The following is a 22251-nucleotide window of genomic DNA, read 5'->3' as shown; positions in this document are numbered from 1 at the left end:
CAGCTGCGACTAATAACAAAGATGGCGCAGGCACCAGGCAGTGTACCAATGGGGAAGTGATCATCAGTTGGAACGGTAATTTCTCTGAGTTCACTATATAGTCCCCCCTCTATGTAGTGATTGAGGGATTTAGGGGTTAGGGCGACGTTCTGAAACAGTAAGCCTGTATGAGCTATGAGAACAACTTTTACACAGAGAAATGGGTCATGCGTGCATTTTTTTTATTTTCTTATGAATTTTTCACAAATCATATAAAATCCCCCACATTACCTTTAATTGTTTTGCATTTACTTACTTAAATTCACTGTGGTTGAGTTTACAAAGATTTTTAGTTCTGCCAACTTAGGTTTTTGGAGTGTTACATAGAAATTTTGAGTTCTACTAACTTAGGTTTTTGAGTTTTACACATACATTTTGAGTTCTATCAACTCAGTGCTCTTGAAGAAAGGGATAGGAAACCCCGTACCATAGTAGGCGTGTCCATGAACATGAGCAGTGCGCATGCCCATGAGTTTACAGTTGAGGGAACTCAAAAAATCTTGTATAGGCGATTTAAAACTCCTTGTTAAACCAACTTCTAAGAATTTGAGTCGGGCAAACATGTATTTATTTGTTAGATGTCAAATTTATATTTCTGAGTCAGATTACAATACAATTGTGTGTTAGAATAACAATTGCCATTTACTTTTTTAACAGTAAAGATGAAGAATGCCCATTAAAGATGCAATTCAAAAGAGTGCAAAACTATTTTGAGTTTCTGTCGACTGAAATTTGAATAAAACTTTCACAAAATTATGAAAAATACAAACTGTGCATTTTCATCCACAATAATAAAAGTAAAACTTGAAAGGCTGCTGAACTGCATATAGCTGCCTTTCAGTTTGTTTTAAGGGGAACAGTGTTTGTGTGGCAGGTAAAATAACGTTCTGTATGAAGGGCTGTACAGTGAGCTATTCTATTAGTTACTTGTTTCTGATCTGAGTTTAACTATTAAAAGGAGCGACAGAAACAGTTTTCTCTGCGTTCTCGTTGTCATGACCACTTTGATTAATGAATGCAGAAATGGCACCTTAAATGTAAGACATGTTTTTATTTTGCAGGAAATTTTGTTGCCACAGCAACACAAAACAAATGATAGTGCAAAACAAGGCCAAGAATAGATGATGAAATAATGAAATGGGTTGGTGAAAGATGACATTCAGATTTAGTGTTGAGGCTGGTGCTCCTCTGCAAGGAGTTTGGGGATGTTTGAACTCGCGTTGGTGCTCGCATCACACAGCCATCGATCTGTCAGTCAGCTGCGTGCTGCGACTTGCCTACTGCCTTCCTGCTATGAAGGGCAGACATGAGACACTGTGTAGGACAGCAAAACTAAACCATAAATTTAGGTTTCATTGCTTAAGCCCTAAATATTGAGTAATTTGTGAAGTTTTTATTTGCTTAAAATGGTTGCAAAAAAGGTTTTAAAAAAGTGGGTAGCCGCCTTCTATTAAATTGCTCCTTTACTTTGTGTCATCGTCTAAAGAGGCTCAAGCGCTAATTGATAAAATCATGTAAAAAAAAAAAAAAGATAGTCTCTGCTCTCTTCATGTGAAAAAAAAATGCAAACACTCCTCCATGCCCATCTGCACAATAATCATTTTATTTTCTTAACGGGGAAATAAAGCAGGTGCGGATTGGGAGTGTTTGTGTGTTGCGCTCCACCTGGAGCCGTTGAAGAACAAGCATCATCTGTAACAACAAAGGTAGCAGGGAATCAGTCTGCACAAACAAGCTCTGCTTTCGCATATTAAACTGAGGTGGAACTTTATATACTCTGTTTTTCTGAAACATCCTGAAATAAACTTATAAAAACAAGAGCAAGAAGCTTCATTGTCTACAGAATTGCTGAAACAGGATGTTGTCTCTGTGCAGATCTCTGGTGCAATCCATTAAATTACACGGTGCAACATCAATTAAAGCAAAAGAAACAACGTACACCAGAGGAAGACAACACAAATCATGTGAATGTCACTTACCCACCAATACAAACAACATTAAAGCTTCATTACCCTCAACATGTATTAGCATCACTTGTAAAAATGAGTAGATTGTCTTTTTCTAGCAGAACAAAGACACAGTTAAAAATAAGAGAACATTTTGATGAGAAATAGTTTCTTTTTTCATAAAATTCTTAATTTCACAGCTAGTGTCAGCTGAAAAGCTGCTGTTAAATTCAGTGGCCTGAAAAGTATTGATATTGTAGTGTTTAAAATGTATGCAGTGATCCAGAACTCTGGAGATAATTTTGGTTTCATTATTCTTATAAACACATTTTATTTTTTTAAAATGCTACACAGTAAATACACTTTTATAACCTTCTTAATCATACAAAGGTTTTGAGAGTAACTTTGCAGTTTTGTTTTATTTATTTTCATTGTTTAGATTTTTTCATTCAGAACTTTATATAGTTTTTATTTTTTCCATGTTTTACAGGTCTTATATTTAGACATTCATTTATTTTATTATCTCTATTTTACAGGTTGGATATTTCAAACAGCATTCTTTTGTAATTGCTTCTTAAAGATTACATTCTCTATACTTTGTACTCCATACAATCGCATTTATAAAGTGAATTTTGTTCTATTATTCTCGCAAGTAAATGAAAGTTGTTGTTTTTTTGCTTAAAACTTGAATAGGTTTTGTACTTAAGACTTAAAATTGCTTTATCATGTGACATTTATAAGTTAATTACCTGTTTTCTTAGATTTTATTTTTTCTACATACATTTTTTTTTTGTTTATTTCCATTTTTTTCATATTTTAATCATTCAATTTGTTTTTCCTGTTTCTCCTCATGAGATGTATTATTATTAATATTATTTTCATGTTTTTGGATTGCGGCAATAATGAAACAAAATTCCCTCCAAAAGGTTATTTATACCTGAAAGGTTTAGGGCAGGATGCTTTTTTTCCGGGTGGATCGCCTAAATAAGTGGCCCTCTTAATTGTCAATCATTCTGGTAAAAGTAAGCTTTTATGAGTGATGCAAACAGCAACTTTTAAACAGAGCGTGCACGAGGAGAAATGGGCCGCACACATTTAATAAGCGTTAACTCTCTGCACCGGGTACAGGGTTGTGCACGTGCATTTTTTTTTTTGTGGAGAGGGCTGTTTTTAAAAAAATTTTGTGAAAACCCACTACTATACCTATAAGTTGGCGACACAAAGACATCCTGATCTCTCAGATGAGATTTGCTCATTATGTGTTGAACTATTTCTCACAGTCAGCCAGTATTAAAGCTTTTATTCTGAATTCAGTCAGAGACGATTAATAACTATTAACTTCTCAGATGAAGAAAACGGTAACCTCTATCGTTTCTTTTCAGACATACAGTGCTCTCTCCTGTGTGGGAGTAGTTCAGCCCTGGCCTCTGCTTCACTTGATTAACCAGAACAAACATATTAATTCATATTATTTATTTATTTATTGGACTAAAACAATTGTAATAATCAGCCACATAAGTCAATTTTTAAACTACTATATTTGCTAATTGACTGAATAGATTCACGTCTGTGAATAAATATTGGTCTCCTTACAGACTTCGTCTATCTTTGTGTTTATATTTTTTTAAATCTAAAACCCAAACGGTTTTATTGAACAAAGTGAAACTTCAATGAAAAGATTGTTTTCAAGTCACATCATTTACAGATTTATTTTCATCCGTTTCAGATCATGCTGGACTATCTTGTTGCTTAATGCTTGAAGATTTACAAACCAAATTTTATAAAAGTATCCTTTCACTTTGGATCGTTTCAATTTCATAATAATAATAATAAAATTGTATTGATCTCCGTATGGAAAAGTTTACCTCTTCATTTAACCCATCCCCTTGGTGACCAGTGGGCTGCCATTGTGCGGCGCTCAGGGGGCCGTGTGGAATTAAGGGTCTTGCTCAGGAACCCAGAGTGCAGGCTGTGGGGATCAAACTGAGTACTTGCAACCTTCTCAGAGCACAAGCGCACTGCTCTAACCACCAGGCCGACACTCCCCAACCAATTTGCCAAACATCTTTTTAAAGTTTGCATATACAGCATCGCTGATGGCCTTCCTGCTGCCAGCTTCTGCTTGTTCATTTAAAGTCTCTCCAACATCCAACTGACAGCTGAGGCTCCAGTGTCAGGGAAACTCCTACCTCCTACCTTCCTGGCATGTTCAGGGGATAGGAATGTTCTCATCGCATGACTCCTTAAATGGTTTGGCCGTGGAGTGATTAGATTGCAGCCTAAACTTCAAACCTATTCTATATGCTAATGAACAGGCAATCACACATTAAACGTGTGATTTATCAGACTTTAATGTAATTCTGCCCATTGTCTTAGAAAGAGGAGTTCATTATGATTGACCATACCCAATAGGAGTGGAAGACAGAACTATAATTATTAGATATCGTGATATTGGATATTTGTGTTGATTCAAATTACCAATTTTGCGATATTCAATTTGACCATGTTGGTGTTGATCCAAATCGATCTAATCAAATCAAATGTAAAAAATTGCATCGCCACATATCCATATCATTGACTGACTTTGATACACATTAATTCTTAAAGCTTCAGCTGCTGGTTGGTAGTAACCAACCAAACCCATCATGAAGTTTCTCTGAGCTATAATTTTATGAAAACCGTAATATGTTGTCTTTTTTGTTGCATCATGATGTACCAAAATAAACCACATTGTAAAACATTGATCCTGATAGGTATTGCAAGACCAGATTCTTGCCAGTTCTCATCCCCAACATCCAGGCCTGAATACTGCCAGGCTATTGGAATAAAGAGCCTGTCTAGCAAAGTTAAATATCTGGAAAAACAGCACGTCAGTCCCGATATAAAAGGAATAATGTAAGGAAGAGAAAGGAAATCTCCCAAAAGTCTGGGAAGTGGTACAAACTGCTTTTTTGTAGATTTAGGACCACAGTGGGAGCCTTTTGTCCAGAAATATTTAAATATGAAACAGTGGTGAACATTCCCAAGAGCTGCTGGCTTAGCCTTATTCCTCTAAGAGGACATTAACAACTCATCCTGGAGGCCAATAAAAAATAAACAACCAACGTCTAAGGTTACCTAAGAGGTTTTCACATCACTATTTGCTTGTGCTTTCTAATTAAATGAGTTTATACACCTTAGAGCGTAGGTCTTCAACAGGGGTCCGTGACCCCTAGGGGGTCCACGGAGGTACTGCATGGGGGTCGCGAAAGTTTTGGTTGATAACACTCTTTTTTTAATATCCCCTCCTGCAATTTTTCCACTAATTGAAAAGTCTTTAAATACACATAAACATGAATTAAACACACTGTATTAAACAGATAAATGGAGGCAGAAGATGTCTTTCAGTCATCAATGCACACATTCAGCGACACACAGGAGCTCTTTAAAGCTGGGAACCGTTTCATTCACAACACCTGTCCCATCAACCAGGAATCAGAATCAGAAATACTTTAATAATCCCAGGGAGAAATTACTTTCGTTACATGACTCCATCTGTAATAGAGTGACTATGGGACCAGTTTGATAGAAGACAATTGTATTCAATATATATATAATTAGGGGTCCCCGCTCCATCTTGCCATCAGTTTGGGGTCCTTGTCCTGGAAAACGTTGAAGACCCATGCCTTAGAGAAACAATGTTGTTCTATAGAGACCATCTGAAAGCCGACCTCTTCCCTTCATTACATGTGGTTCCACAGGGTGTGAAAATTTGGTGAAATAATACCGACTTGCTGCCATCCACACCTGGCACAACCGCTGGAGAATAATGACCTCCCAGGGGGGGCTACGCTCTTCTAATATGACACATACTAAAGCTACTAAGGTTTTTTGCTTCTGAAATGCTTTATATGCTGTATTTATTTAGGCACGATTGCAAAGATTTTTTCATATTTTGCAAAATATTTTTATAGATAAAATAGTTCTACAAACACCTATGAAAGCCAATAATTTTGACAGTTTTTGTTTCTTTTGTGGCACAATTTTATGTCTCATTAAAAATTAGAAAAACTTACATTTCTGAAAGTTTTGCTCGTTCTCAAAGCAGTTAGGAATACTTTCATAACAATTCAATTCAATTGATGCTTTTTTAAGTCAATGGTTTGATAGAAGTTTATGAAAATAATGAAAAAGGAGAGTTTTGATTTACTTCTGAAACTTTTACAACATTTTACTCAAAGGAACAAATAATGAATTTGTGGATTTTCTATATTATTGTATTAATTTAATACAGTTGAATAACATAAATAAAGTAAATAAAGAAGAACCCCAATATTTTCAATTGGAACTATTTGTTTGTTTTTTTCATTATTATTAGAAGCATGCTCTCTGCTGGTCTTTCCATTGTGTGAGACAGATATGCTATTTCCCTGGGGCACCTCTTGCCTGTACAATAATTCAGTTTCCATAAACCATATTAAAGATTTGACACTTTGTGGATCCTTCCATCTAAGGAGGTTTACCCTAGCAAGAGTGTATACATCATGAGTACAGCTGGCCCCAATGGGAACTAAACCTTCATAACTGTGACAGTACTGGTGCTGATATATACTTTACCCATGAAACTGTACAGAAAATGAAATCCCTAACCTTGGCAGCTTTAGTGCTAGGCTCTACTCATTGAGCTCCATGGGAAATTGGGTTTACAAAACCCGACAGCAGCTGTTTTGGATCCACCCAAAAGGACTAAAAAGTGCAGAGTTTCAAAGAACAGATCATGCTGTTATTTCTTTCTGCTCTCCAGAGGCTGCTGAGGTCAGAGCAGCTAAAAACGTAAGCTTTATTCCTTGTTTTTTACTGGAATCCTCTATTAGGATGCCATTCTTTTCTGAAAGAAAGTCAATTAGTTAAAGAATTAATAACAAAATAATCCAACTATTTGCAAATTTCTGCGTTATATATTTAGTTGCCATTTTTACTGAATAGTAGTAGTACTATTAGTGTGAAAGAAAGTCGTCCCATGTTGCACAGGAGAGCCTGCTTAGAGATCATGATATAACTTTTTTTGTATTCCATATAAAACACCTCATATGGACATAAACTAAAAGAAAACATCATGAAATATGGTGGCGGCTGGATTGTGCTGTCATGTTCTAACAGCAAGCTTTTTCACGAAATTTTTTCTAGCAAAGAGAAGAAGCTAATGAAAGTAAACTCTGTGCTAGAGCTACAATAGTACATTATGGGAAATTAAAATTTTAGCCTCAGTTCCCTGTTTTACTTTCTGAGTCAATTCATAGTATGCTGAATATGGATGATATCTCTGGGATCTTTCAGCCGGAAGGCACTATCTAGGTCATCCTGGCCTGAAAAATGATGCACTTATACATGTGCTGACATTACCTGATAAGATCTGGGTCAGATAGGATTGAGCATTTGAAAGAACAGATCACCCACCATAGCGTGTAAGGCAGTACTACTCAGGAAATAAAGACATCTGTGTGGTTAATGTCAGACACCTGCACTTCCCTTGGATTATATTCTGCAGAGTCAGTGAGGGGAACTGTATATTAAGCTACACCATGCATGCCACAGCGGATTCCTCCAAAATGTTTTCCTGCCTTACCTTTTCAAGAACTTCTTTAAATGAAGCCAGGCAAACATGTTCAAGGATGAACCAATGGAAAGAAACTCTGCACATTAACTACACAAGGTCACAAATAGCTTGCAAGCATAAACGCATGACACGCAATCTTGTGTAAAAGCAGTAAAAGGTTGTTCTTTTCTTCCTTTTCATTATTAAAATTGCACTACACAAGAGAGTAATCAGTTTCTGCGTATTTGTTTCTGCTAAAGCTTAGAAGCCTACAAGCTATTTCACCTTGCACACCTAGAAAATTACAGCAAAAATGTAATTAGGGTTTTAATACCAAATATGTAAGCAACTTTCGACACAATTACTAACAACCTCTTGTTTCCCTGAAATGGTTAGAAGCAAAACATACAAATAATTTTCTTTAAAAATGGAAGGTATATGAAACCCTCCTTTATACTAAGCTACCAAAACAGTCACCATACTTCAGATGAGTACTGTGTGAAATGAAACAGCATCCATTAGCTCCTGGGGGTGGCAGCCTAGTGGTTAGGGCATGGAGCTTGGAATCCTGAGGTTGTGAGTTTGAAACCCACTCCCACAGACTGCCACTCTGGGTCTCTGAGCAAGACCCTTAACCCCATATTACTAATGTAAGCCCTGCAATGGCAGCCCACTAACCCCCCAAGGGGGTGGGTTAAATGCAGAGGCAAATTTCTCAAATGTGAGATCAAAAAAGTTCAATTAATTATTTTATTTAAGCTGACTCTACTCTGAAACATACAAATTCATTCAGCCACATAAATGCCAGATTTCTATAGGACAATGGGTTGAAAAACATTTTAGCTATTGCATAGGTATAAAAAGAAAGACATAAAAATATCAGGGTTTAAATCAAGTCTTCAGTTCCTGTTGATGTTTAAGCTTGCGTTGGTACAGCGGATAGCAACACATATTGCCAACTCTTCAACAAGGAAAATCGCCGTTTTCATCCAGCCCATAGGAGAGAAGAACAATACCAAGACTGCAAGGGAATAAAAACACTCTAAAGATGAATTCTATAAAATACTCTCATGTATTTAATCATATTTTACCTGAACCAAATGGAGGGAGGGGCTCGCAGCAGCAGTTGTTGCTCCCTGAGGACAGAAAATATAAGGGCCATGTTCAGTTACACTAGTAAGTAAGTAAGTAAATACGAAGAGCACATGGTCGTTTATTTACATTAGGTGTATAATTCAGATTTGTCTAAAAAAAAGGACTTAAAAGGACTTCAAATTTGAAGTTTCAGACTTGGGACTTGACTTGAGAGACACCTATCTTGACTTAAGACTTGACTGACCTGACTGTGTTTTCTTAAAGCTTGACTCGGGACTTGAGATAAAGACTTGAGACTTACTTGCTTGTGGCACAATGACAAGAATAACATTACAGAAAGGTTTTCATACCAAATAGCAATGTGTCAACTGTAAAATAAGACAATAATGCTGAAGGTGCTTTATAATTTCACTGGAACATTCTGCTAGATGGGTGGCATGAAGAAGACTCCCTGCTAAACTCCACCTGAACCAGTGGTGTCCAAAGTGTGCACCTCGAGCATTACTGTCCTGCAGGTTTTACAAGTTTCCCCTCTTCAGCACAGCTTATTTCTGGTTTGGCTGATTGACAAGCTATGCTGAAATACAATCACCTGCAGGACAGCGTCCATCGAGGGTCGCCCTTCGGCATCCCAGACATTTATCGTATTGCTTTTTGGAATGGATATATGGGGCTTGAATAAGCTTCTGGACAGCACCTTTCAAAATTTATGTTATGGTGATTTGCTGTAACATTCACATTGTAAAACTAACCAATTAGTAGAAACTCATATTTGTGTTTACATATCCAGCTTTAATTATGGAACAAACTTTTTGATGACTGCAAAAGTGTGTGGCTGAGGTAGAACATGTAAACGGACATTTAGCATAATTTTAATGAGGCCGTGTATCTATGATTTAGTTTGCATTTATTTCTTTCACCTTTTATGTAACAAAGAAAATGAATATCAATGTAGTCTGGTGAAAAACTATTTAAAATAACTAATGAAATTACTGATTTAATATCTAATTTATGCTAAATCAAGTGCACAATTTTCAGGAAAATGTTGCTGATTTTTAGATTGGTTTTTGTTGTGTTACCATCCCAGCTTCTGTTTTGCTAACTGCTCCCAGTTTGTGCTGATGGAAAGTCAGAGTCACATCATTCTACAGTGGTTGACCCACTGGAGTCACATCCCAAACGATAAGTTAGGAGTCTGATCAGAGCCACATATGAATGAGGCTCAAGTCCCCACTTGTTTCTAACTGCCTCATCTGATCACTTGACCCTCCAAAATCTGATTTTCAGCCACATTTTCCTGCAGTGTAAATGGCGCCTGAGAGGCAAACACAGAGCCTTGACTCCTAAAGAAGGGTGAAAGAATGATCAATCAATATCAGTTGGTCAGAGATTAGCCAAACAACATAAATAAACTGCAAGTGTATAAACTGTCAAGAGATGAGGAGTTTTCTTGCTTGTTTAGTTCTATTTTCCATACCCTGATACAAACACAGAGAGGTTAACATGAAGATGGAAAATAAAATGAAAGTAACAGAATGCGTTTGCATGCCTCATTTCTTGTAACATTTCTAACATTTATCTTCTTCAGTGTAACGAATGCAGAAGTTTACAGGTTGATTAGCTGTGCATGTTGGTACCTTCACTGACTCCTTCAGTAACGTCTCTTTTCTGTCTCTTTTTCTCCTTCCTGCTTCCTGGAACAACAGACCAATTGGGCATCGAGTTTATGGGTAAGAGGCTTTACTTGTCTTGATAAATGCATGACTCATGTCTGCAAACATTGTAGGTTTTTTTTCATTTTGAATCAACGTTACTTACATGCAGATCACTTTTTTAGACACCCACTAAAAGGCTGTGCTCACAATACTCTAATGGCATTATTATCTGGTTGTACATTGAAGCAGTAAAGCTATGAATGTGTTTTTTATGTTGCTGCATGAACACATTTTGCACGCTTTGCCCTTATCTATGTGTAAAACTTGTCAGTGGCCTGTATCTGACTGTACTCTTTACACAAAGGCATTTATGTATTACCGTTTTCCATCTCCTTTCTCCCTCACATTTCTTTCACTCACAATTGCTTATGAAGTGTCCCCCTCAGAATACCAATGTGCTCCTGTCTCCTTGGAAACGCAGAGAACAGAGCCGTTGCAGCATGGTGGCGTTTTTTTTTATTCTTCTTCTTTCTCTGTTGGTGACGTCGCCACCGTGGGCAAATTAATTCCTAATCAGTTCTTGCGTGGACATTGATGGAAAAAGTTCAAAAGTGTGTTTTTAAAACCCAGAGTTTCTTACAAATGTTGGGTGGAGATCTGTTTTCTTTTCCCTCCTGTCCTTGCAGAGGGAATGTTGATGCGTTTCTACCAGGCACATGCCCGTGGGCTGTGATGGGGTGGAGGCCAGCAGATTCACAGTGCCGTTGCCAAGCCTTTCTCTCTCGTGTTCCTGGCTCTGCTTGTGTCAGTTATTGCAGCTGAGGTGCACTAGTTAACGGCGTGGAAGCTTATTGTTTAGCTGCAGCTTGTAACTCTCTTAGCTGGAATCGCTGGGACTGTTTATAGAAGCTCCGATAATAAAAAAAGAACGTCATAACCTCAGAATTTTTGAGAGTATCTGAAAGAGCAGGCTTCAGTTTTTTTGTTTCCCTTTCACCTCCTTTTTTCTGCTCTCGACATTTGCAATTGTTCTCAAAAGAACCAAAGCCTGCTGAGACTTTCCAAACTTGGCAGTGACGGATGGTCTTTACCGTTGGAGCTATCTTGCAGGTTCGTCCTCCTATTTATATTCACTGTGAGGTTTAATGCCTTTGCAATGTGCGGGCTCCCACATCGCCGGCGTTCAGGGCCTGCCAACGTCCTTCCTGGCATTGTGTTAAGGTGGTGCATGGGAAGACCATCACCTCCTACACTCGACTGTAACATCTAAATGTTAGAGAACTGTCTCTCATGAAAAAAGAAAACACATCTAATTTAGATCTGGCGCTCTTTAGAAGTTTATATTGAATAAAAAACCTTTTTAGCACAATTTTGTTCTACAATGTATCTATACACTAACATATGCTGATATCTGGATACATTTCAACTTCTTATCTCTATAACAAAGGTTCTGGCACAATCCTGATGGAATTTTGAAAGCAGCAATCAGGCTTTGTTTTTTGTCAAGGCCCCGCACCTTCAGACCCAGGGTTCAAGCAGACAGATTAGTGTATTTCACGAAAGCATTTATAAAGTATGTCAGATCTGTAATTCAGCAGGTTGGGCATCAAAGGGCAGAATCTGTAGAGGGAAAATGATTACATGCATGTGAGTCACTAACCTAGTTTTAGAGATCAGTCGGTGCCCAGAATAAGGAGATGAATCCAGCTGGATGGCTCCCAACAGCTACTGAGAGGGTTCCAGGAGCCAGAGCCTGGAGACTGCTGAACTGGCTGACGAGCAGACCCAAGCAGATGAAGGAAGGCAGGAGTCTCCAGAAGAACAAGCCCAAGCTGGTGACGAAGAGCTAACAGGAGTCCAGATCAGAAGATCAGAGATCCGAAGAGGCACAGATGGGAAAGCCAAGTCGAAGTCAGTAGGCAGATTCAGGTTCAGTCCACAGTCAGAATCACTTGCAGGAGTCTGAAGACAGGTCAGGCAAAAAAAAAATCGAAACAGGAACAGCAGGCTCAAGGGTCCAAGGGCACGACTAGTCAAGATCAGGCAATCAGAACAACAAACAGGTACTCTAAAGAACTCTCGCTGAAGGCTTGAATATTCTAGCACTAATGACTAGAAGCAAGCTGCTTAAATAGTGGCAGAAGCAGGAGGATGAGATGAACAGTAATGAGAAACTGGGCCGAGCTAGGCAGGTGAATGGAGTAAACCACTAAATCAGTCTCAGTGCCAAGATCATGAGTTTTTTTTTTTTTTTTTTTCTCCATGTAATGCATTCTGAATTGTGTTCGCACAGAGTTGTTATATTAGTACACTTGATTTGCCTTAAAACTGTCAATAACTGATTAGACATTGAAATTAAATTCAATGAAAATGCTGGACAGAGCTTTATCAATCATCTTCTTTGATGTTAACGTTTAAATATATCCTCCAATCAAAAAAGGATTTTACCTTTATCTTATTAACAAGTGCCTCATTTTTATTCTTTGATTTGCAATATAACTGTGAGACTTCCATCATATAATCGTAATAGCAAAATGTACATGACCTAATAGAGATATTTTTTTAAAAGTACCCCAATGTGTGAATCCATATTTCTATTTATGATTCATAAGCAGGCAATCTCCCTCCTTCAACCTCTGCCTTCTGAGGCTAAAATTAGAAAGGAAACATACTATGAAGGTTAAGGCTCATCTACAGGGGACTTCACCCACCCGGCATTTAATAAAATTTGGAATATATTTAAGACTTCTCAAATCCTGCCTTTCCTCTTTATAAATCTTTAATGGGTCAGGGCGAGACGAGAGGGAGGAAAATTCACCGTTTCTCATCAGGCAGCCATGCGGGCCATCAATATTTCCTTCCTATCAGAGTTCAGTGATCTCTGCTGGAAAATCTGGGGCCACAACCTGACTGATGATTTCTAAATTTTCTGAGGGTTCTACTAAAACGTTGAAGGCAGCTCCTTTTGCACTGAGAGTTGGCTGGATTTCTTTAGCTCACGGGGGATGGTGGAGAACATGTTCACACTGGAACTATACATTTATTACAGATGAGAGGAGAATTCAACAGAGCGTTGGTAGAACATCCCATTGTGGACCATCATTAATGTAATTCAGGAGAAAACAATGTTAGGAAATCAGCTTCTTTAAAACATCTGCATAATTTTTTTAAATGAATTAATTTAGATATACATTTCATCATTTTAATCTGTATTTGGCTTTATACAGATTTATCTAATACATGATTTGAATATGGAATATATCGATAAGTTATTAAATGCTCAGTTCAATCATTATTTTTTTTTTTTTTTATGCATAAAATTGCATTTGAAATTATAATTTAAACTCTAACACTAATTTTATTTATAAATTCAGAGGCTGAAATATTTGGGACCGCTGGTAAAAGGATTGAGGATAGATAAGTTGTCTGCAGTTGTAAAAATGTAAGAAAACCGTCAGAAATGTAAAACTTGCTAAATATGAATATAAATAATACTTCCAGAAAAGTAAAAAAAAAAACAATACACTGGATTTTGTTTCCAAGTTAAAGACGTTTCTCTTCCCATCCAGGAAGCTTTTTCAAATCAAAATGTCAGAAATAGTGTTGAGTTCCAGGCTTTATAGAGTGGACCAACAAAGCCTTGTTTTTGCTTAAAAAACATGCAAAAAAAAAAGCTAAAACAAGGTTTTTTTGGGCTACTCTGTAAAGCCTGGAACTCAATGTTATTTCTGACATTTTCAAATCCAGTGGATTGTTTTTTTTTTTACTTTTTTGGAATGGCTTTGACCTGGATGACTGAGAATCTTTACCAGCACAAAAAAACTGATAGATAGAAGATCCTGTTCTGGACCCAAACACTCAATGATAGACAAGATCCAACAGAGACGTTGCTTTCATATAAAAACACTCACAGTCACCAATCAGAGGCGGGAAGAAGTTTTGACATGACTTTTGATAAATATTCTCATATTTCATTGAGGTCCAGTTTTTTATGGTACGTAGTATATTTCTACTAAGTATATAATTCTGAGTGCAAAAGCATTTCTTTTAAACATTATCCATCTAATCTCTGCTGTTGCAGTGGCTCTCTGTGCTGCTCTTTCCTCTACAGAGACGTCGAAATGCAGATGTAACGTCATTGTGAAATTTAAAAACATTGAGATGGAATCTCTGAAGGGTTGATGTACTTTAGACGTTAACTGGCTGCTCATAGCTCATTGCACTCATTGTGAACCAAGCATTACAAAATACACCAACACCTACTGATCAGTCTAAGTTTACCTTTAATGAGACCTCTGGCTTGTTATACGACCTGTTGACCATCCAGTGTTGGGTTCACTGTCTCATACCAGACTGTTAACACCTTACTGCACCTCTGAGGTCCAACGCTCCCAAAATATGTATTTTATTAACCTTTAGATATGAATGTAAGCAGATTTTCTTTTTATTTCTCTCAAATTCAGTAAACTGGAAATGTGCCTAGAATATAAAATGTCCTGCGCTGCTCAATGTCAAACAGGATAAAACAATAAAGAAAGGAGAAAGAGAGAAAAGCAAACTGGTGAGTAAGTTTCTAATCCCTTTGGGCAATGCCTTGTTCTTTCCAAATTAGCCAGAGCTCCAACTGCAGCAGAATAACTCATTTATGTTTGCATAATGATAAGAGAGGGCAATTAAATCTCCTGCTGTAGAAAACTTTTATCAGTCTTTGCATTTTTTCAAGTTTAATGTTTGGAAAGATTTAAATAAATTCTCTTATATGTTTTATTTTTGGGGGTGGGGGGGGGGTGACATGGTGACATGGCGAATAGAAATTCCTCCAAATCTTTACACACAGGAAGACAGTGTTCAAAATCAGTAACTAAAAACTAAGCAGGCGTCAAAAAAATAAAAAATAAAAAAAAACATTGCAAAAGAAATTTAGAGTAAAAAAAAAAAACTAATATCCTAAAATACAGCAGATTGATTAAAGGGGTTGACAGTTGTATTTATGAGGCAGATTCCAGAAATATATCGTATTTTTAGAACAGAAGTTCTGGTTCCATCCAGCGGGTTCCAACAGATTATCAGTACAGAGCTACATTAGATCCCAAACTAACTTCGCCTGAATCAATGAGTTTTTATTCATTCTTTGTGGATCTTTAAAAAATCCAGAGCTTCAGGTTACAATTGAGCAAATTTGAGAAAGAAATGTGATAAAAAAGATACATTGATGTTCATTCATGCGATTAACAGTATTCATTTTATAGCGTATTAGGTTAGCAGGTTAAACTGATTGATTTAAACATTTAATTACAATAGTAGCCATTCAAAATCTCCCCACTTTCCTTGATGGGCCCTTGGCTGGTCCTTGCCTGGTCCCCTACAATTCCTTTTTAAACATCAATCTTTGTACTAAAATATTGTTTCTGTCATTATTTGTGGACATTAAGATCAAAAGAGAAGGGGTTTAAGGGGATTAGGCTGCCATTCAGCTGGCTTTTGACTAGGAAGGGCCATTTTGAATAGCGGCTACTGTAAGGAATGTTTTCAGAAAAGTTTGGAAATTAAAGGTGCAGCTAGATATAAAAAATAGAACCATCAAGCTTTGATTGACCAGTTTTACTATGTGACTGGATCTAAAAGGAAGGTTGAAAGAAAAGTTAACACTAGATCTTTCAGATTGTCTCGCTCAGATGTCTCGATTTGGGACAGTTCTAGCACATCTATCCTGCTCTCCCACAAATTGAGGAAAATTCCTACATTTGACTAACCTGACTCCGCCAGATGGATATGCGCAGCAACCTTCTGTTGGTGAAAATACTGGTTAGCCGATTGGCCTATGTTGGTGATAGATGGGCCAAATAAACCAATCAGATCAACGAAGCATATGACGTACTAACAGCCAGGCTACTCTTGCCGAAACCAGTCGGGAGAAGAGCAAAAACATCTTTTCCTCTGAGAAAAGCCTCCAGAGCAGTGCTCTTCTTTCAGTGAAGAAATACTCTGTAATTCCGATAAAACTTGCTCGATAGCCACGCTAACGCTAGTTTCATCGGCTGAAGCCGCCATGTTCTTTAGACTGAACTGTCGTGCTTCTCGTTGCGTCACACCTCAACCCGCCTCAAAGCCAACGCTGATTGGATGTTTGTTTGGTGAACGGCTCCAAATTTTCTTTAACGGTGAGTCTCCAGACTGATTAGCGAGTGAAACCTTGAAAGCTTGCGAGATCAGGATGGGCTCACGAGGCTAACATTTGACTGGGTCAAATTAAAAAGAAAGGGCCTCGTCCATCCCTCAGAAGCAAGTTAACACCAGCGATAACCTTGGATCAATGATAAACTGGCGTGGTATTGCAGAGACACATTCACCACTTTGTACAAAAAGTAAACTGATGTATTCTGGATGCTCCTCCAGGCAACAAACTACCAAGCTGAAAAAATCACAATAATTTTCTTTTAATCTGATAAAGCTGCAACAACAGCTAACATTACATCAAGCTAGCACATAAGATTTATCTGAATGCTCCAAATATAAAGGAAATGCTGTAATAGATCCCAAATTTCAAAGGTTGTTGTATTTAACCTTTTTTTCAAAATCTCTCCTGATTGAATTTGAAAAGTCAGTTTATGGGATTTTTATATGCGGAGAAGATATTGATATACATCTAAAGAGCAAAACTGAGTCGACCTTGAAGGCAGAAATTTGCATTCAGATCTCTTGAAGACTGAAGGCTTTGATCCCAGGTTCTCTAAGAAGATGGAGCCACCAGTGATTTAAATTGAAGTGCTGCCAGAGGTGTTGTCCAGTGTCTCTATTTTTATGTCATGAACTCCACCAGGCAGACTGAAGCACTGTCACTTCAGCATGCCTCAGAGGTTCTGTCAAAATGCCAGCTCACACTGTCACCACACTTTGTCACCTGTGTGATTACCCGTGTGTGCTGCCAACAGTGTGTTTATAGGTGCAGATTTTCCTTTGAAATCAAAGACTGATAACAACTCATAAAAAAACAAAACAACTTATCCCACTTCTATTTTTGGTGAAAAGAATCCCATCCAGAAAGGCAGGCACACAAAAAAACACACATTTTATGTGCGATTGGCAGGATTACTGTCTTCGTAATTTAATTTTAACTAAAGAAAACAAAACAGGGCTTACAGCAGCGAGCTGAAGATTACATTTTAAGACTCAAGCTAAATCTAGAAGCAGAAGTGAACTTGCTAATATAAGCTGGGGCAGTAAAATGAGCCGTCATTGAACTAGCAATGTTTAATCTTCCTTATTTAGTATGAAGTCAGAACTCTGCTGAAAGTGCACACATTATAAGTAGCATACTCATATGAGCAGTTTGATTGAAAACTCACATTGTGAACATTTATATCTGCAGATTCAATATGAAGCCATCAACATATAACAAGCAGCAGGTTCATGCTCCTTCTCTGCTCTCTCTTACTTTTTATATGCATGTAGAATAATTTTTACTCGTGTGGAACTGTTTATATGTGCTAATGTTAACTTTTGTCACATTGAAGGTGGAACCATCCAGAGATAGTAACACTGCCTGTGATTGGCTACTTTTCTTCCTAGTCATGGCTAGTAATGCTAGCAGGTCAGATTGCATGGAGTGAAAACTTAGATTACATAGATTCTGTATATCCAAATTTAAGTTTATTGAGATACAAACATAGACTAACTATGGATGCCAAGAGCCATCATACTCCATTATTTTTTTCCTTTGCCTTCTTTGCCTTCTCGAGATAATGACATAACTATCTTGTTATCATGGTCAAACCATTGTTTTCTCAATATAACAAGATAATTACGTCGTTATCATGAGAAAACAGTATTGATTTCTTGAGATATCGAGATTATTGACCTGTATCAGTAATGAATGAGGCTGGCCAACAGCCCTGGATTCCCAGTCCATCCATGCCTGCGGGGCCCATAGTTATGCAGCCGTGGCCCTAATGATCAGTTTTTTAGTTTCCTTTTTCTTTTTTTACTCATTGTCAGGTCATGGTGGATGATTGGATTGGATGAAATACAGTAGAAAACAGATCTGACTGTTTTTTAAATTAAAGTCTTTAACTGGACTTATTTGGGGGTTATTGCATCTTATACCTGTTACAGTCGTCTCGTTACCTAAAACTTAAATTCAGGATTATTTTCTAAATTACACATAAAATGTAGATTTATTTTATGTTATAGAAAGGCTGCCATGACTTATACCTCTAAATCTTCTCCCACTGTTGTGGTATTAAAGGATGTAATCAATAGTGTTGCACCAATACCAGTATCGGGCAGGGCCACGATCCAGCACTAAAATGGTGGTATCGGTATCGGTGAGTACCAACAAATAGGGTACCGATACCATTTTGAGAGCCAAAAGTGTATTCAACTATTGTCACCCATTCCAGGTAGGCAATAAAAAGTTCTACTGGATTCACTTTGTATTAGATTTTTTCCTGCTTCACAAAGGTAGGCAGCAACTTGACAAAGCCATGATGGCAATTATTGTACATCTAGGTAGTATGCAGTTCTTCATATATACACACAAACATCAATTTAAAACAGATGGTATTGGTATGGTATCGGCCGATACTCCACAGCCAGGTATTGGGTATCAGTATCAGGGCCAAAAAATGGCATTGGCACAACACTAGTAATTGGTTTTAACACAAACCAATAATCTCGTTTAGATAATGAGAAAATTATCTTGTCTTCTCTGGAAAATAAGAGTGTAAAAGCATCAGAGGCACACGACCGTTATAACTAACAATAACAACACCTAGATGAGTTTTTGTGTGAATGAATATGTGTATATTTTCCCTGATTATGGTTGACTGACATACATTTTGGATTGGGAATTTGTGTCTCTTATCTTTTTTATTTTTTTGTATTTAGGATTTAAAAATTCTACCCCTCACTGGCACACTATTGTTATAGTACATTTATGATCTGTCATTTTTGACATTTATATCTACACTGTGCCATCTGTAGTCATGAGTTTGTGTGAAATAAAGAAAGAATAAACCTGTCCAGGGTGTACCCTGCCTTTGGCCAATAGACTGCTGGGGAAAAGCTCCATGCCTTTGTGACCCTGACGGATGAAGGTGGTAAAAGATGGATGGATGTTTATCAACTTTACTGGTGTCTTATTCCTCTTAGTATCAGATGTTTTTTCTGCTTTCACATGCTTGATCTATGGATTATCTTTTTTCCAATCATACTTTATTTGTTTACATATGGTGATCATGTGCTTTACTGTACATTTACGTTTTCCTAAGGAGCTGAGTAAAATACAGAGATAATGTTTAATAAGCCAACAAGGCAACATAACTTAGTCATAATACATGACTGGCAGCCTTTAAGGATGAACTAAATATAAAAACTTGATAAATTTGAACTTTTGAAATACATGATTAATAACTCTGGATTATTATGACACACGTGTCCATGAACTGAACTTGCCCTACATCAATATACAAGAAGACCAGATAGAAACACAGTTACAGTTACAGTCGCCTTGAGATTGAAATATTAATCACAGTTGTCTGTAAAGTTGCTGTGAAGAACTGACCAGCAGGGCAAATCTGGGGGTTTGAAGTGGGAATAAATAGAAGATGTGACCCTAAGGCTGCACAGATGGAACAAGAACAGGCTTTCCCTCTCTTGGGCCGAATGATTTATTCACATCAAGAGAGTGTGCAGTAGGTGTGTGCAAACAACAAGGAGGCTTTAAGCACCGCCTGACCTCCTTATCATTAACCTCACACTGAGTTCGCAGTATGGCTAAGATCTAAGTCACATTGTCTTGGATTAAGGGAACTTTTACCAACTAATTTTAGTCAGACCATTTCGGTGTTCTTTTGATGAAGTTCTTTAAATATTTGAGGCCTTTCCTAATAATATTCAGAGTTAGAATAATGAAAAGAAAGATTGTCTTCAGTCTATTTCCGCCTCTTCCGAATCTCTTTTTTGTAATCATCTTCTTGTGAACTGTGTCAAAGTCATTTTCTCTTTTCTTCCAACAACGGCAAAATTGTTTTTGCCATTTCTTGTTAAAATTGGAAAGGTATACTTAAGTTGTCCACCAATTTTCCTCTAAATGTTTTATCAGTGCCTTAACTCCAAATTGCTTCAAAAAGACATAATGCTTTTACTCCAGAACATAAAAAAAAATGATTGAACTCAGGCATTAACTGAGCATCCGGATGAAGTTCTAGTTTTCCATAGCTGCTTTTTCTCAAAGGGAATTGTCTTTCCAATGGAGATTTCAAATGATGATTTTCAGTGTATATGTCATGATTTCAAGAAGATTTACCATGTTTAAAGCTTGAGGCTAAATTAGCATTATTGCTCAGCTTTGACATGACTTGTTGATTATCTGTCTCACTAACACATTTCAATGTGATTGCATTTAATCATATGCGCAAAACTACTTAGTTCAGCTCTCTTTGCTCCACCAACAGAGTCTATTGATGTGAAATACTAAGATGTAAAACAAGGCCTCACGACACCGAGGTACAATGTCCCTTAATTTCTAGGAATGGGATTTTTTTTAAAAAGAACAGAAAATATGTAATCTTTAAAAGAAAATTAAAAATATTTTGAAAAAGATTTAAAAAGACAAAATCTGAATTGCCATTGACAAACTGTTGGGTTTTTTTTTTTTTTCATTTTAAAAAATGTGTTCATTGTTTGCAACAAAAATGGAACAAAGTTCACTCCATACATTATTTCTAGATAACTATTTTCTACATTTCAATTTATAAAATGTATTTTTACTATTTTATTTGTATCTAAAAAACATGCTCTTTGCTTGCAATCATAAAGGAATCACAAGGCTGATGAAAATAAACACATTTAGACACTTTTGCATTGAAAATAGGGAATTTTAAAGCTTAGAATAGAGTGAAATTTGAACACCTGAAAGTGTTTGCAGTTTAATTCGCTAATAAGGGCTAATAACCTTCCTTTGCCAGGTTTACATAAGCCCAGTTATTACTGTTTTTTAAGTAGAGTGGAAAATGGTGTTAGATAATGTCTCATATCTATATCAGGAGAGGAATGGCTGACATCATCAATAAAATCCTTTGCCCCCCATTGCACCTCCTTGTTTTATCACCTCTCATCTTTCTTTTCAACATTTCCCAAAACCACCCCTCTTTCTTCCTGTCACACTGAGTGCCTTCCTGCACTCCCAACAGTCGGTCTCACTGAGACTGTTCTCATCTCCTCCTAATTATTACATTCAGGAATAAAAAAAGAAGATGTTGTAGGTTATTACTCTTAGAGATCCGGCAGCATCTGTTGTTTTTAGAAAAGATAAGGCATCTAAACCCTGGCTTTCTGTGTGGTTATCTGTGGTGGATTTTTTTTCCTAACTATCCTAGGAGATGCTTGCATATCTTGATGGGGTCAGGAACTGATGAATTCCCATCCTCACCAAATATAGGCGGCTGGATTCTATGAAGGAAGATGCATTTTGGCTGCAGTTGGGTTATAATGCTGAAGACTTTGGTTTTGTTTGGATTCCTGCACGTTACCGCCCAGAGTTCAATGTAGAACAATGGCAGATAATGCAGCAGAGGAAGGAAGGAAGGAAGGAAGGAAGGAAGGAAGGAAGGAAGGAAGGAAGGAAGGAAGGAAGGAAGGAAGGAAGGAAGGAAGGAAGGAAGGAAGGAAGGAAGGAAGGAAGGAAGGAAGGAAGGAAGGAAGGAAGGAAGGAAGGAAGGAAGGAAGAGACAGTCTAGGGAAGGAAGGACATGAGGAAGAATTAAGTAAAAGGTGAATTCCAGAAATTCACGTATACGAATGAAAATATTAAATTGTAATTTCATATTTTTCCATTGTTATCCTGAAGAACACTGAATTCAAATTCCATTCATTCCCATATTCATTCCTCCTATGTGGGAATCCTTTTACAGCAGCTCACAGTGGTAATTACTAAATTTTT

At 37.2% G+C, this 22251-nt stretch overlaps 1 protein-coding gene across 2 annotated transcripts in view; it reads left to right on the top strand.

Moving 5' to 3' along the window:
* LOC119777761 (pro-neuregulin-3, membrane-bound isoform) overlaps positions 1-22251 on the top strand; it is a 625184-nt gene that overhangs the window by 529420 nt on the left and 73513 nt on the right. For both annotated transcript variants that reach the window (XM_038276767.1, XM_038276769.1), the window contains one exon: positions 10362-10385. In XM_038276767.1, coding sequence (XP_038132695.1) covers positions 10362-10385 — 24 coding nt within the window. The remainder of the gene's footprint in view (positions 1-10361; positions 10386-22251) is intronic.

The sequence above is a fragment of the Cyprinodon tularosa genome, unplaced genomic scaffold (genome assembly GCF_016077235.1).
Source record: "Cyprinodon tularosa strain WSP-4 unplaced genomic scaffold, ASM1607723v1 ctg127, whole genome shotgun sequence".
Lineage (NCBI taxonomy): Eukaryota > Metazoa > Chordata > Actinopteri > Cyprinodontiformes > Cyprinodontidae > Cyprinodon > Cyprinodon tularosa.
The sequence above is the reverse complement of the archived record's forward strand: the minus strand, read 5'-3'. Positions and strand labels throughout refer to the sequence as shown.